Consider the following 15,216-nt stretch of genomic DNA (forward strand, 5'->3'; position numbering starts at 1 on the left):
GGAACGACCGGACCTCCTTTTTGGTGCGTGGCCGTGGACACTTCAAGATGGCCTCAACTTTATCCACCTGGGGCCGAACCTCACCCCGTCCCATCTGGTATCCCAGGTATTTGGTCTCCTCTCTGGCCCACTCACACTTGGACGGGTTCAGCGTTAGGCCAGCTTGGGCAATCTTTCCCAGGGCCAAGGACAGGTGCTTCAGATGCTCTTCCCATGTTGAAGACAAAGACGTCATCGAGGTCGGCTGCACTGCATTCCTCACAGCCAACCAAAACTTTGTCCATCAAACGCTGGAACGTTGCTGGAGCCCCTTGTAACCCAAAGGGCATGACTGTGAATTGAAAAAGTACTGCTGGGGTCCGGAAGGCAGTGTACGGACGGGATGCATCTTGCAGCGGCACCTGCCAGTATCCCTTGCAGAGGTCTAGCGTGGTGATGTACCGCGCTGCGCGATACGTTCCAGGAGGTCATCGATCCTCGGCATGGGGAAGGCATCGAACTCACTGATGGAGTTTAGCTTGCGAAAGTCAATGCAAATCCGCAGGGAGCCATCTTTTTTGAAGACAATGACAACTGGACTGCACCATTCAGAATTAGACGGCTCAATCACGCCCAGCTGCAGCATGTCCTTCACCTCCTCGTGCAACTTCATCACCAGCTGCTGGGGTACTAGGTACGGTCTCTGGCGGATTGGTTTTGAGTCCTTCAGACAAATCACGCACTTCCCCAGGGTAGTCTTCCCAGGTTTGGGTGCAAAAAAGGAGGGAACTTCTTGGAAGACATGGAGAACACTGGCTGCTTGCACAGGGGTAAGGTGAACAAGTGACGCAAGAGCAGTGTGGATCAGAGACTCCAGAGTAGTGTCCACATCCTCTTCCTCTTCCTTGTCCCAGCTCCTTTGCTGGACCATGAGAACAGATCCTAGCGTGGACCGTTCCTTCCACAGCTTCAACAAGTTCACATGGCAGGTCTGTTTGTGTTTCTTCTTCTCTGGGTGAAGAACTTCATACGTTACGGACCCATTTTCCGAACGACAGTATATGGCCCCTGCCACTTCTTCAGAAGCTTGTGGGAAGATGATGGCAGTAACAACAGGACTCTCTCACCTGCTTTGAATTCACAGTGGTGAGCCTGCCGATCATACCAGGCCTTCTGAGTCTTTTGAGCCTTATGAAGATTAAATTCCGCCTGGTCCAGATATGTCGCCAACCACTCACGCATTTCCAGGACGAACTGTATAATCCCCTTTGGATTGTCCGTGGTGGAGGGAGCCCCCCAGGTCTTGCTCAGCAAATCCAAAGGGCCCTGAACATCCCACCCATAAAGCAACTCGAAAGGTGATGCTTGCGGTACTTCTCTGTATGCAAACAGTACAAAGGGCAGCCAACGATCCCAGTCCTTCCCAGTGTCATCAACGAACCGCTGTAACATGCGCTTGAGGGTCTGGTTGAAGCGCTCCACAAGTCCATCCGTTTGCGGATGGTACGGATGGTACTTCTGCGAAAAGGAACAGAGATCACAGGCAATTGCTGAAGGTGAGCACGGCCATTATTGTGCGGAACACAGTGTTTTTGACATACAGGACACGTTTCGCAATACTTTTGCACGTCACGGTACATTGAAGGCCAGTAAAACCATGAGCTAATGCGGAGGTAAGTTTTATGATGACCAAAGTGGCCAGCCCACGGAAGCGAATGTGCGAGATTCAAAACTACTGGTCGACATGTGGCAGGTACAACCAGACGTTTACAGTCATCATAAATAGAAAATAAAACACCATCTTCTATCACAATCATTTCCTTCCCCACACAGCCCCCCTTGGTACGGTCTCCCACTTTAGCCAGTAAGCCCTTCAAAGTTTCATCCTCTCTCTGCAATGCACCTATGTTCTCTGGCACTTCCCATAATCCCTGGTCAGGATTCCCAGTCCACAAGTTCTTCTCGAACCTTTTTTGGCGTTTAGACTTTTTAGGTCCCTTAGTTCCCCCCCTCACACAACTCATTATCTAGGTCAGGCAGGGGTTCTACACCAGCCTTGGCCTGGGCCCTAGTAACTATAGGACGGGAAACTTTGCTGGACATCTCAATCACATCATCATATACAATTTTACATTCCGTGTTCTGCAACAGGTCCAAGAGAACAGGTAAGTCCGTACCGAGAACTAAATCAACAGGTACGTTTTTGACCACAGCAACAGTCAAGAGATATGGTTGATCGTCAATTACCACATTGATCTCCGCTCTTGGTTACAAATGACGATCACCATGGACGCACACAATGACTGTTTTTAATCCATAATCAACACAGTTTACAGGCACACAATTTTTCTTCACCAGTGAGGTAAAGCTGCCACTGTCCAACAGTGCGGTCACCTGCTGGCCATTCACAGTCACAGTCTTAAATGTACGCTCATTTATACCCTGAGTACTGAACAGTTTGCCCTCCTTACGAGGCGCATAGCACACCCCGGTGAGCTTGTCTCCGCGTACTGGACACACAGAAACTTTATGTCCCTGCTGCTGACAGTAATAACAAACAAAAGGGCATACCAGTCATTGGCTGAGTCGGAGCAGTGCTTGGGGGACCTCGGGTGTCGTGGCTGGTCTCTCTGGTGTGTCTAGGAGGTGCAGACTGGTACGGAGGTCTTGGTGCGGAACTGGTGAAGCGTGGAGGTCCTCCTTGCTGAGCGTTCTAGTGCTGCAATGCCAACCTGGCAGCGGTGAGGCCATCCTCTGCTTCATGCTCTCGAACCCAGTTACGGACGTCGGGTGGCAGGACACAAAGAAGCTGCTCCATGATGACGAGCTCTCCTATCTGTTCCTTGGTGAGCTGGTCTGGACGAACCCACCATCGATACAGACTTTTAAGGCGGTGATATGTCTCAGTCGGGGTCTCTCCTGAAGGCACAGTGGGACAACGGAACTGCTGTCTGTACGTTTTAGGGGAAATGTCAAATTTCACTAGTAAAGCAGTTTCAAGTCCCTGTAGCAGTGAGCTTCATCTTCGTCCATGGCTGTATAAGCTTCTAAAGCTTTCCCGGACAGGAGTGGCTCTAGACGGCAGGCCCACTCAGTCTCTGGCCATCTCCACGTCTTAGCGATGCGCTCGAACTGCAAGAAGTAATTTTCAGTGTCCTCTCCACTTTGGAATGGAGGAATCTTTGGCTCCCCAGAATATGGTCACCAGTCCAAGGGTGGCGCATTATCCAGAACACTAGAATTCTCCCTTGGTGTTGTCAACTCGCCTTGGGCTCATCTTGAAGGTCCTGGGGTTGGCAGGGCCATCCTCGGACTCGGACTACTCGTCCCGGAACTGAGTGCTTCGTTGTACCCAGACAGGACATACACTGACAGGGAGAGCCGAGACTGGCTCCCTTCTAAAGCCCTTGGCTCCTCCCCCTTGTCCATTAAAACATAATCAGGGTTTTCTACCTAAAAACCAATTCATTCCTACCATAACATATATGTAAAAATCAGGACATTTATTATTAATCCATCCCCGTTGTTATCTGCCAAAATGACACACTCGGGAAGATTAATTACATTAGTTTTGTCACGGAAAACTACTATTTGTGCTGACGTCACCGATGACGTCAGACACCGATGTCCCCCATGTGATGGATAAACCCGGAAGTGTGCGCGGTGCTCGATTTTAATAGATGGATGGTGAAATGGGAGATTGTAAGTTGTTTAAACTTTATGGACTACTAAACTATGGCTATGGATGATTTACATAGTGTCCTTGTGTGCACCCAAGACTACTGTGATGGATGGATGGCATCGAACTGATGGATGGAGAAACCGAGCGGAAAACGAAGCGGATAAACAGGTAAGTAACTATGACGTGTGGATGTGGTTAGAGAGAGAGATTGCTGCCTGCCTCTAACCATGCTTTGCCAGTACCGTACGTTGAGGGACGGGCTTGCACCGTCACAATAACCCCTGTATAAATCTGCATGATTGGTGATGTTAAACAGACTGCTCATACTGTGTGCGCCGCTGGGCACAAGTCATGGAGGGCCCGCCTTCACCAGCTCCCCTGAGCTGTGGTCAAGGCCCGGCTCCCAGTCCTACCTCCTATCTGGGCCGGGGGCATGCCGCCCTCCCAGCTCCATTTGAAGCCCCGCCCCTGCGTCAGGTTGAAATCCTATTTCACCATTTACGAATATGCCTGTCGTGACTTTACATGATATGAGAACTCTGATTGACTGAAATTTCCAAAATGGCTATGTCCACACATTAAGGAATATTATATGTATTTGAAGGCTAACAGATGATATAAATTACTTCAGACAATTCTGACACAAATTAGTAAAATAGATGTATTGTTAGACCTATCATTTAAATCGCATTAATGTGTTGGGTTGCTTAGCGCTTTAAAGATTAATAGGGATTAGCTTCTGGTATTAGTTCTCACTGATGGTATTCTCTACAAATTCATCAATCCATCAGTGTCCTAGTCCTCAGATGGATTGTCCCTCAATAGCAAAAGCATCAAATGGAATTTCTTCAGTCATTCAAATGACATAACACATAATTAGACCAAACCCATTAAAGCCATTGAAGACTTGTGTTTCTTGTGACATAATACAGTGTATTCTATACACTTAAATATGTCAGGGTTTTTAGCTGATTTCACTTCCCAAATCCAATTCCTGACCAGGCCAGTCATGTGAACACAGGTGGAAAACACTAAGGTTTTAGACTTCTGAACGAAACACACAACAAAACCATGATAATCTGAAAGGGCATTTGGGGCAACGTGTAATGAGAAAGACACTGCTGACATTGCCTTTTATTTACTCTTCATTGCAGATTAGTGATTCTCAACATAGAAAGGGACTATTTTAGACACTTCGATTTCATTTATTTTACAGCAGACACATCCACTACCTCAGTTTAACAAGTTAAAGTTATCTATTGACATTTATAAATAGCTCTGTTTATCAGACGAGCATAAAAGTAATTTCGGTATCATTGTTAGAATGTATCTGCTGCATCTATTTGTGTGATAATAGCTTTGTCAAAGGATGACACTCTTTTGATTGCCATATTAAAACATGGTTTCCTTCTTTATCTCAATTTAAGCAGTTCCTTTTCTCTTCAGGCATTAGAAACTTTTAACAAGCTTATCTGCAAATTCGGCTGAATGATATAGATGTCAAGGTTTTCTCACACATAGTATAGAATAAGATAATATTATTTAAATCAATATACTCTTTTTTGAAACCAAGATATTTTGTTGCTACTAACATCGGATTTCCACTGAAAGCATAACTACTCTGTAACGCCTGCAGTCCGTCAATCCCCACCGCCTCTGTCTGTGATGCGTATCTGATGCAGCAAGGACTAATTTGCACATAATCACGTGGTATAGCAAGGTGTAGTCAATACAAAGAGAACCACAAATCCATACAAACAGTTAATAATGTTAATTAGCCAATTTTAACCGCATGCGTATACAGTCCGTCAAGGCTGCGCAACAGTTGCAGCATGCCGGAGCAAATACGCAGCCCTTCTATTTTTGACGGACGCTGGAGCTGTGCTGCATAAATTCAGCAAAGATAAGCCTGTGCTGGACAGGAAGTAATGCACCACGGACACAGAATAAAATATCTGGTTTATTTTCAAAATAAATGTGTTCAAGGCAGATGGTACTTCCGCTAATCTTCTGACCCGCTTGCTCCTTTGGGTGGCAGGGGTCTGCTGGTGCCTATTTCTAGCTTTCTTCATGCGCTAGGCAAGGACTTCACCCTGCACAGGATGGCAGTGGATCTCATTGCACTCATAAATATTGACCATAGTTTCACTCATAAATATTGACCATAGTTTCACTCATAAATATTGACCATAGTTAAATCACAAATCCCCAACACAATCTCCACAAAAGTGGAAGATCTACAGGACAGGACCAAGTTGATTTCCTTCTGCTCCTCTACAAGGACACAATGAACTGTTTGTATGGCTTTGTGGTTCTTTTTGTATTGACTACAACTTGCTATATCATGCAAGTACATGTGAATTAGCAGGATCTCCTGAGTCCTTGCTGCAACAAATTTACATTACAGATGGAGGCAGTGGAGATTGACAGATAGCGGATTGTGCTTCAGTTACGCAACAGAGACATAAAGGAATAGTTACGCATCTAGTGGAAATTAATTGTAAGTTGCTACTCTCCCTATTTCTTTTTAAACTATCTGTCCCTGAAACAAACTCCTCTCTGCGCAATGGCCCCACCCCCCACTTCAGAGCAAATGGTCCCTGGCCTTACTTATTGTGTCATAGTGACAGACACAGGCATTAACTGTGCGTCTGTCTGTGTCTAATGTTCAGCAAAAAAAAATACAATCTGCAGTAAATGTTGAAAACAAGTTCTTACTAAAGGTTGAGAATGACTAATCCCTTCCACCATCTACAACAGCAGCAGAAGGTACAACACAAAGAGTGTGTTCAACTGTGTTTGGCAACCCAGGCCATGAAACTCACTCACACAAGCAGTCACTCATGAGACAAAGCAAAAAATGGTGTGACATTGATAATGAACAGCTGGATGTTAATAAAAGTGTCTAACTTTCATTATCGCCATTTTGAAAACAATAGTGAGATGAGAGTTTTGGGTCATGGCCAGCTCTGGAAGCTTGCATATTATGTTGGATTTCACATTTGCTTATGTAGATAAACTGATATTTCTCACTAAAACATTAACGTTGATTAAAAAATGAAATACATACTTAAAAAGTTTATCAATTTCTGTGTGTAAACGGTTCAGACAGTTTGTGCCAATCCAGTGTTTGTTTGACTTTTTACCGCCGTTTCTTTGTACACCTTTAGTCGTCTTTTTAAGAATCTGATGCCTCGATATATTGTTTACTGACAGTTCTCTGATTTGCCCTTAACTTCTAATGAATTTTGCTCTGAGGGTTTTTGGAATCATTTTCCTGCTATATAATCTTTTTTGATGCTGGCCTTTCCAGAGATTTAACTTTCTGTCCTTGTCCTGTGCCAGCAACCATTACCTCAGAATCTCTCAACCCATTAATGTCATTGTGCAGCATAAAATACTCATTTCATCTAATAAAATAATACACCTCTAAAATGCTTTTTTAATGCCCTGAGATTAGCAATGACCAAAGGCAAGTAATTTGTTAAGTCATTCATGGTCTATTAGGTGTTGATGGTGTGGTAATATACAACATCGTTGTTTTTTTTTAATTAATATCTACAGAATGAGGTCACTATGATTCTTATCATGTTTACCAATACCCTTGCTGTTATAGAAGTATAAGTAGGTTTAGAAACTGACACTATTCATGATGTATTGCATGTGTTACAGCACTGTTTTTATCTTTGCCTTCGAAAAAAAAAAAAGGTCCACTCTCATGTGATGTTTCATTCACCATCTATCTTGTTGCTCCTTGTCATAATAATTCAACCTTATTTCAGAGTAGGCTTCACTGGTGAAGTGGTTCAAGGTCAACTTGTGAAATACCAGATGATATCAGCTGTTACTCTTCAGTGTCTCTTAGATCTCCTGCCACTTTGATTGACTTCTTTTGAAAGTGCCTGTCATGTTGCACACTTCTATGATCTTATCCTGACGCAGAGACAACCACTAAAAACATTTTTTTTCATTTACTTTTGCAAGGTGGAATGGAACCAAAGAAGATGACCTATGTCAAATCGAAATCACGAGCCACAGTGAGTCAACAGACGGAACAGACAAGGCTTCAGCTGGCCAACTGTAAGACAATCATGTTTTCACTGAGTAAGATTTTAGGCCACCATCAAAACTTGTATTGTGCTTATGTTGTTCACCCAACCAGTGTAGTCTTCTAGCCCCATTGAGAGATATTTACTGTGAATATAAAGATGATTATAAATACTTCATAACTAATAGTAAGATAGCAACCATGGATTGGGTGGTAGCATGGTTGTAGGGCTGGGCAATATAGACCAAAACTCATATCTCGATATTTTTTTTTTTCAAAATGTCACTATACAGTATAAAGCTCAATAATTTAAATTCAAATTAAGTCTGACCAGGAAGACAATTATGGCTTAAATTTGCTGATGCAAAATGCCCCACGGACACATTTATCAACAAACTATTGCACAATATGTGCCACTTTTGTCCCTATGGGGTCGTCTTCTGATCAAGGTTGGGAATTTAATTTCAAGTCTATACCTGTCTTGTCATGGTTTGTGAACAACAAAAGGCTCAGACATAAAAGAAAAATAAATAAATAAAGAATTGATTGTATAACCATGTCTTTATATAACAATGAATTAATAGATATGTAAGTTACAGGAGGAATGCTATCCAAGTAATTAGGAGAAATTAAATCATGTATGGGGACAAGAAAAATGAATGAAATAAATTACAATGAAAAAATTATTCCAACAAACACATTACATTTTAAAGAAGAAAGGAAAGTTTAGATTTTGCCTCAGAGGTCTATTTTTACAGCCACTGGGCAAAGAACAAAACTAAGCACAAAACTAGCAACTACACACATGACTGAGTTCCACACACATATTTTGCATCTTGCTACATTAAAACTGGCATTTAGTGTGTGTGTGTGTGTGTGTGTGTGTGTGTGTGTGTGTGTGTGTGTGTGTGTGTGTGTGTGTGTGTGTGTGTGTGTGTGTGTGTGTGTGTGTGTGTGTGTGTGTGTGTGTGTGTGTGTTTGATAGGTTGTAAAACATGCCCGAGGGTTAGAAATAAAAACATTTGCTTCACTTCTGACAGTCTGCATCAAGGCAGCTGTGGCTACAATAGTAATGATATTAATAATAATAATAATAATAATAATAATGCATACATTTTATATAGCACTTAGTGGCTTACCACCACTGTGTGTGGAGTGAAAGAGTAACTCAGTATAAAGCACTTGTGTCTATGAAAACCACTATATAAAATTCAATGTATTATTATTATGAATTATATGATATATTATATTATCTCTTCTTGCAAACACAAGTTACTGCATGAGTTGGTGTTTGTTTTTCTTGTTCTTATTTCATCTTGTGCAAGATTAGTCTGAGTCTCACGTTAATTGGAATACATTTACCAAACTTTTGAATTTTTCATCATTCTTCCTGGTCAGCCTATCACAGTTTTTTAACGACATAATACAGTGTTCACCTCGAACACACAGCCACCACAAAGAGATGAACAATTACACACATCCACTCCTGCATGCATGTTTTACATCAGTGGTCCCCATATACTTCTTAAAAAGAATACATTTTTATAAAGTATGTGCTATTTTTTTATTTTTGAAAACTTTTCATGTCCACCTTAACATGCATCACTCTTGTCTCTAATGCTTGTTGTGATAGATCAAATAAGATTTTCTTTTTGAGCGCCAGAGCTGCAATCCTGCTGACAAGCAAGCAAATAAAATTGATAATAATTTGTATTTCCAGGTGTATTAATATATTCTATTCCCGCTTCTGCTTTAAGGCACAACACTCTTAAGTTTGTCTTAAATGTGCTTGATGCAAACACACACACACATCCGCTTGCACACACAGTCACACATGGCCAACACCTGGCTATCTTTTGGACACTAAAGGGTGTTTAACATTTTATATGTTCAGTGTCACACTGTTCTTCATTTTCAGAGCTCCAACGCCTGAGGCGGAGACTTAAAGAACCAACAGACTTATCTTCCTGACACACATGGGGAATCTTGCCACCCACAGTTTGGACTCTGCTGGTGTTTCCTGATTATACTGAAACTGAACAATGATTGAGTCTGGCATTGGAAGTTTCCACCAGTGTTCAATGCAGCATTAAGATAGAAAAACACCCAAACTATGTTGGCAGCTATTTTGGAGGATGTGTCTCACTGAAGTCAATTACTAATCAGGTTCCAAAATGTAACAGTTCGTTTCATCTTCAGACACACACATCGCCTCAGAGCTCATATTTCTCTTCTAGCTGTGTATGTTTCTGCTTTTGCGGCGACTATTTTTCCAAACATATGTGACTGCTTTTCTGCTTCATCAGTGGCCGGCTAGCGACTTTAACAGGGTACAAGTCATTTTTATTCTGAGCTTTGAGGAGCTACAGTTAAAGTGAGTAAAGTGTAGTTTAGGAGATATGTGTAGTGACAGAGCTACACGCAACTGCACCAGGACAGTTCAACCTTTGACAAAATCCAAATACAATAGAACCAGTAGGCTACTCCTTTTACACAAGTCATTCATCAATACAAAGAAAAAATAGCTTAATCACTTACATTTTATTCCATTTTATTTACTTTCATTTACAATGTTTTACATTTACTTCAAGTCAATCTGTTTTTACAGCATTATTGCTTGTGTACATGCAATGGCTGTACAGTAATTTAACACAAGCCTCATCGTACTGCATGTTTCTGTGCTTGCAAAAGATAACCAACATAAAGAAAATCACGATATATCATTATGCCATAATCAGCAGGTATAAAAAGCTGGAGGTTTATGTTTAAATGAGTTCTCTATGCATGTGAATGCAGCTCGAGCAGAATGTTTGCTTGTTTTCAAAATGAATGAATCCAATAAATGAGCATTTACTAGTGTTCTGTAGCTCGATAGATTGTCTGTTAGCTGTGGACTGGACAGGAATAAGGAGTTTGCATGGTCTGGCAACAGCAAGAACCCTGTAGCCCACCACTACACATTAGGCTAATGTAGGGCATCCACTTAAGACACAAAACACTAATGTCCTCCTTAAAATGTTTGATGTAAACAACTTTACCCCTGCCTAAATACACTATGGGCTAGATCTTTATTCCACTTGTGTTATAAATCAAAAGCACATTTAACATATCAAATGTCTCTTTCAGCCCAGATGCCTCCAACAATAACTCCATCCTGTACCATAGTTATCAAGTGGTGCTTTCCATTGTCTGTTCAAGATGGAGGTAAAATATCTCTCAGATATCGCACAATGAAGCACATTGATTCAAATCATATCAGACTTTGTTGTGCAGTGATGGCTGCTGCATTACCAGCACGGTTTATCCTATTACTGCTAGCTTCATTTTACAGTGTCTACTGTAGATTTTGTACAAAAATAGAGAAAACATCAAACCTCTACACAAAGACTTGGTGCTAATCGGCTGTTTGGATAATGAATATTAACAGATTTAGCTGATTACATTCAGAGCTGTTGTTTCAAGGTGCCAAAGGTTGTTTTTTCCCCAATTAGAACAAAAAGATAAATGTTTAATATAGTTTTTCATCAGGCATTAGTGGGACGCACAAAATTAATGCCATACCTGAACAGGCTTAACTGATTTGGGCAAAACTGTGAACTAACCTCACAGACAAATGCTCGTTTGTGTTTGCAAATAAGGTCATGTAGCTTTGTTAACTTAGATATGCGACACTTCACTAATATTTTATGCAAAGCACCTCTGAGTGAATTTTTTGTGCTGAAAAAGAAGACATATTAATCTCTTTTATTGCCATCCTGTAAAGATGATGTACAGCACAATCTACTGATTGCAATGTTGACCTCTGTAGCTGACTGAGAATTTGACATTGCACTAACTTCTTGGTAACTGTTTTAGATATTATTGTTGTGATGTTAATTACTAACCTGCATGCCACTGTTTTGCATTATTTTTCTATGCATCGTATAAATCTTCCTCATTAAATGTTGATTTTCATTACAAAGTTACACGTGGGATTGTCACATACCGAAAAGTATTTAATAATTATTACTCCTTCTCAGCCTCTGTTGTGTTTTAGATCACGCCATCTTATTTTGAAATGAAACTCTGCACATGTGATCTGAACTTTGTATTTCCTTCATCATCTCCACAGCGATGACATCAAGACAAGTAGTGAGTTTGCATGTAATCTCAGTTTAAAGCCCCCAGTTGACACACTATGAACTTTGTTATGCTAGCTCAGGGAAAATACCAATTACTGTCTCTGATAGATGCTGTCGATTTGATAGAGTCTCAACTTTTTAATGAAAGAATACTGTAAAAAAAAAAAAAAAATCAATAATTAGACTTCACCTGAATGGGTAAATTCACCGGCGGGGTATTCCATAAAGCGGGTTATGTTCAAACTCTGAGTATGTTCAGGCTCAAATGAGGGAAACTCTGAGTAACCCATTCCTAAACGCTAGGTATGTTATTCTCTGAGTATGTTACCATGGCAACATTGTCTGTGAATTAAACCTGGTCGCTGGCAGGTTTTATCGAAGAAACCCTGGGTTTCTACCTGGCTCCGCCCACCTGAACATTTTAATGTACCTTGACACTTCTCTGAAACACATTAGTAACATCACACACCACAGACGTGCACACATCATTACTAATATGTTGCTTTACGTTTTTTTTTTTTTTGTGCAAGTGGTAGTTTTCTTTATAACATTGTGGATGTAGATAATTTAGGGAAAGACACTGAGCGGTTGATCTGCATTAAAACATCTACTGATGTCTGTAGTAAAGTTCACTGAATACAAACCTGTGAATAATATAAAGGATGAGATGACAATTTACATGAATCCACTTTTGAGGCTCAGTTGTTGTTTTATACTGTAATACAGTTTGATCTATAGATGATACAACTTTGAAGTTATGATGGCGCAGTGAATTATGACACCGCTTTTGGTAGCCATGGGTCGCGGGATTGCGTCCTGCTTAATTTTTTTTATGACATATTTTTCGGACGTTGAGATGACTCTGGCGACAAAATTACATTAAAAATCCATATAAATTATGTGATATCAAGTGGCAGTCACTGTCTTTATAGCCAGTGTAATGGGAGGGCTCTCTATGCAGCCATCCTATGCTGCTGACACGTCTCCTCGTTCAGTGTGAACGCACCTTTAGAAAAGGCTCATATTCCTCAAACACCAACTTATTTCACCCATCAGGGTGAATAAATTACTCTCTTCCGGGTGGTTGCCATGGTAGTTTGTGTAATCGTCGATCCATTTTTATTGCGCACGTGCACGTAAGTAACCCAAGGTTTACATACTCAGGTTGATTGACCCACTTCATACCAGCTGTAATGGAATCCGATACCCAGAGTTTCCCATCGCTGGGTATGTTGACCCAGAGTTTATGGATAGACTCAGAGTTTGTTAACCCTTCTTTATGGAATACACCTCGGAAGTCAATATTTTTCCTTCGTCACATTGTTGTCTGTGCACTTGGCTGCAAGATATTGCAGCCTGGTTGCTCAGTTTCTCTCTTTATTATGTATGCTGTGTTGTTTATAGTAATGTTTTTGGTGTTCTGACTGCATTTCCATATATTTGAAACTTTTTCATGCTTTTGCCATACCAACCTGTCGCTGCAAACATCCCCATCGATCTTCTCTCTGCTTTTGACGTGTAGATGTTTGTTGATATTGTCATATTGCCAAACAAATCTGAGCTGACCACACATGCACAAAGTGAATGCAACATAGCAGCCTTGTCATGGTGACTATAGCCATATAGTTTTGAAAGACTAAAGTCAGTTTACAGTTCCACAAGTGATATAGAACTATGAAGTAGTATAACATTGCACAATTTCATTTAACACATCATCTTACTGTATTAACCTCCACTTGCCACATGTGTGTATTGAAGCCAACACAAGTTTACATTAGATTTGCCACTGTTTTCTGTAGCAATGCACATCTGTAGCAAATGGATTATGTAGCACATACAGGTTAGAGGTGATTGGCTGGATTGATACGGGTAGACAAAGTATGGCGCCAATGTACTAATGACGAGCAACTAAAAGGAGTGCAGTATTTTTCTAACCTTTACATTTGGAATGCCCTGTATTTGTACTCTGCACTGATTACTGATATTATTTATTATTGCACACACACACACTCACTATTACAGTAACCCTCCTTCTACAAGTATTTTTGTTCAGAACACAATGATATCAGTGATGTTCATGTGTGACGGTCATCATAGCAGTACAACAAGAGAATTGTATTTTAATGATATTCTTGGTTTTATGTGAAAAAAGAAAGAAAAAAAATAAATTATTTCAGTACTATACTACAAACAAGAGTTGGCCTGGTATTATTCACCATTCACCATTTATCTGAATTGTATAGTTCGTCCATGCTATTCCTTATCCGCTCCATGGTGGATGTCATACTTTTCTGATATAATACACATCACTTTGACAGAAAAATATTTTAGAATTTTAGTGTAAGATTGAAGACCGACAGGGTTACTCTTAAAACTGGAGCAATCACTGTGCAAGTGCTGTGTGCTGAGCTTTTCCCACACAAGGATAACAAAGGCCCATCAGCCAGAATTCTGATGCAGGAGACTGTATGAGGGATAATATGAAGCTTTGGAGAGGGGGTAAAAAAATCCATCATACTTGAAGAGAACATATTATTACACTGTCCACAGAAACATACGACGTGACAGCCTATTACCACTCATGCTGCTATTGTCTGACCGCCACAGTTTTGGTTTGGTCAGTAGAGGAGCGAAAAGTCTTGAAAACTTGACATTTTTCAGTGAAGCGGCTTGCCTCAAAATCTAGATTGAACAGAACCAAACTTTTCAAGTGTTAGATGGTTTCACACTCCAGTCCTGCCGGTAGCAGTAAGTACCTGAATATGAGTAATAACCACGATTTCAAAGAACGAGAAGAAGAAAACAGAGGGAAAATAAACACAAAAGCGGATCACTAAAGCGCTGCTCTTCATCATAACTTTAGGTTTGCATTAGCAAAATTAATTACATTTACAGGATACTAAGTGTTTTTTATTTAAAAATACAACATTTTCTCAACAAACATACCTGTTTCTAATAACTGAAACAGCTAATGTAACAGAGGCCAATATGTGCTGAAGGTTATTAATAACAACACAAGTACGGAGATGATTTGTTGTTATTCATTCAACTTCTTTACTTTATACTCAGGCTCAGCTGGGGTCTATCCCGCAGCTCACATCAGGCACAAGGCCAGGCACACCCTGAAAACAAAGTCAACACACACACATGCGCGCACACACACACACACATTCTACAAGCAATTTTGAGCAAACAAAAATACATACTCAGCATAGAAATAAAATCAATATAACCAGGGCTTGACATTAACACCAGCCAACCAGCCAAATGCCAGTCAATGAGATTATGACACTACAACTCCCATGAGCACAGTGTTTGTTCATTGGTGTAGTCGTGAAGCCTTTTGCTGACGACGCTGCTGACAGCGGGTCAGACTTGAGTCCGTG

The 15,216-nt window shown here is 40.9% G+C and overlaps 1 protein-coding gene across 1 annotated transcript in view; it reads left to right on the top strand.

The window, feature by feature from the left end:
• LOC114454937 (nck-associated protein 5-like) overlaps window positions 1-12,260 on the top strand; it is a 112,463-nt gene extending 100,203 nt beyond the window's left edge. Inside the window, exons 12-13 of the mRNA XM_028435881.1 lie at window positions 7,646-7,741; window positions 9,628-12,260. Coding sequence (XP_028291682.1) covers window positions 7,646-7,741; window positions 9,628-9,629 — 98 coding nt within the window. The 3' untranslated portion in view covers window positions 9,630-12,260. The remainder of the gene's footprint in view (window positions 1-7,645; window positions 7,742-9,627) is intronic.
• The last annotated feature ends 2,956 nt before the right edge of the window (window positions 12,261-15,216 follow it).

Source organism: Gouania willdenowi, chromosome 21 (assembly GCF_900634775.1).
Source record: "Gouania willdenowi chromosome 21, fGouWil2.1, whole genome shotgun sequence".
NCBI lineage: Eukaryota > Metazoa > Chordata > Actinopteri > Blenniiformes > Gobiesocidae > Gouania > Gouania willdenowi.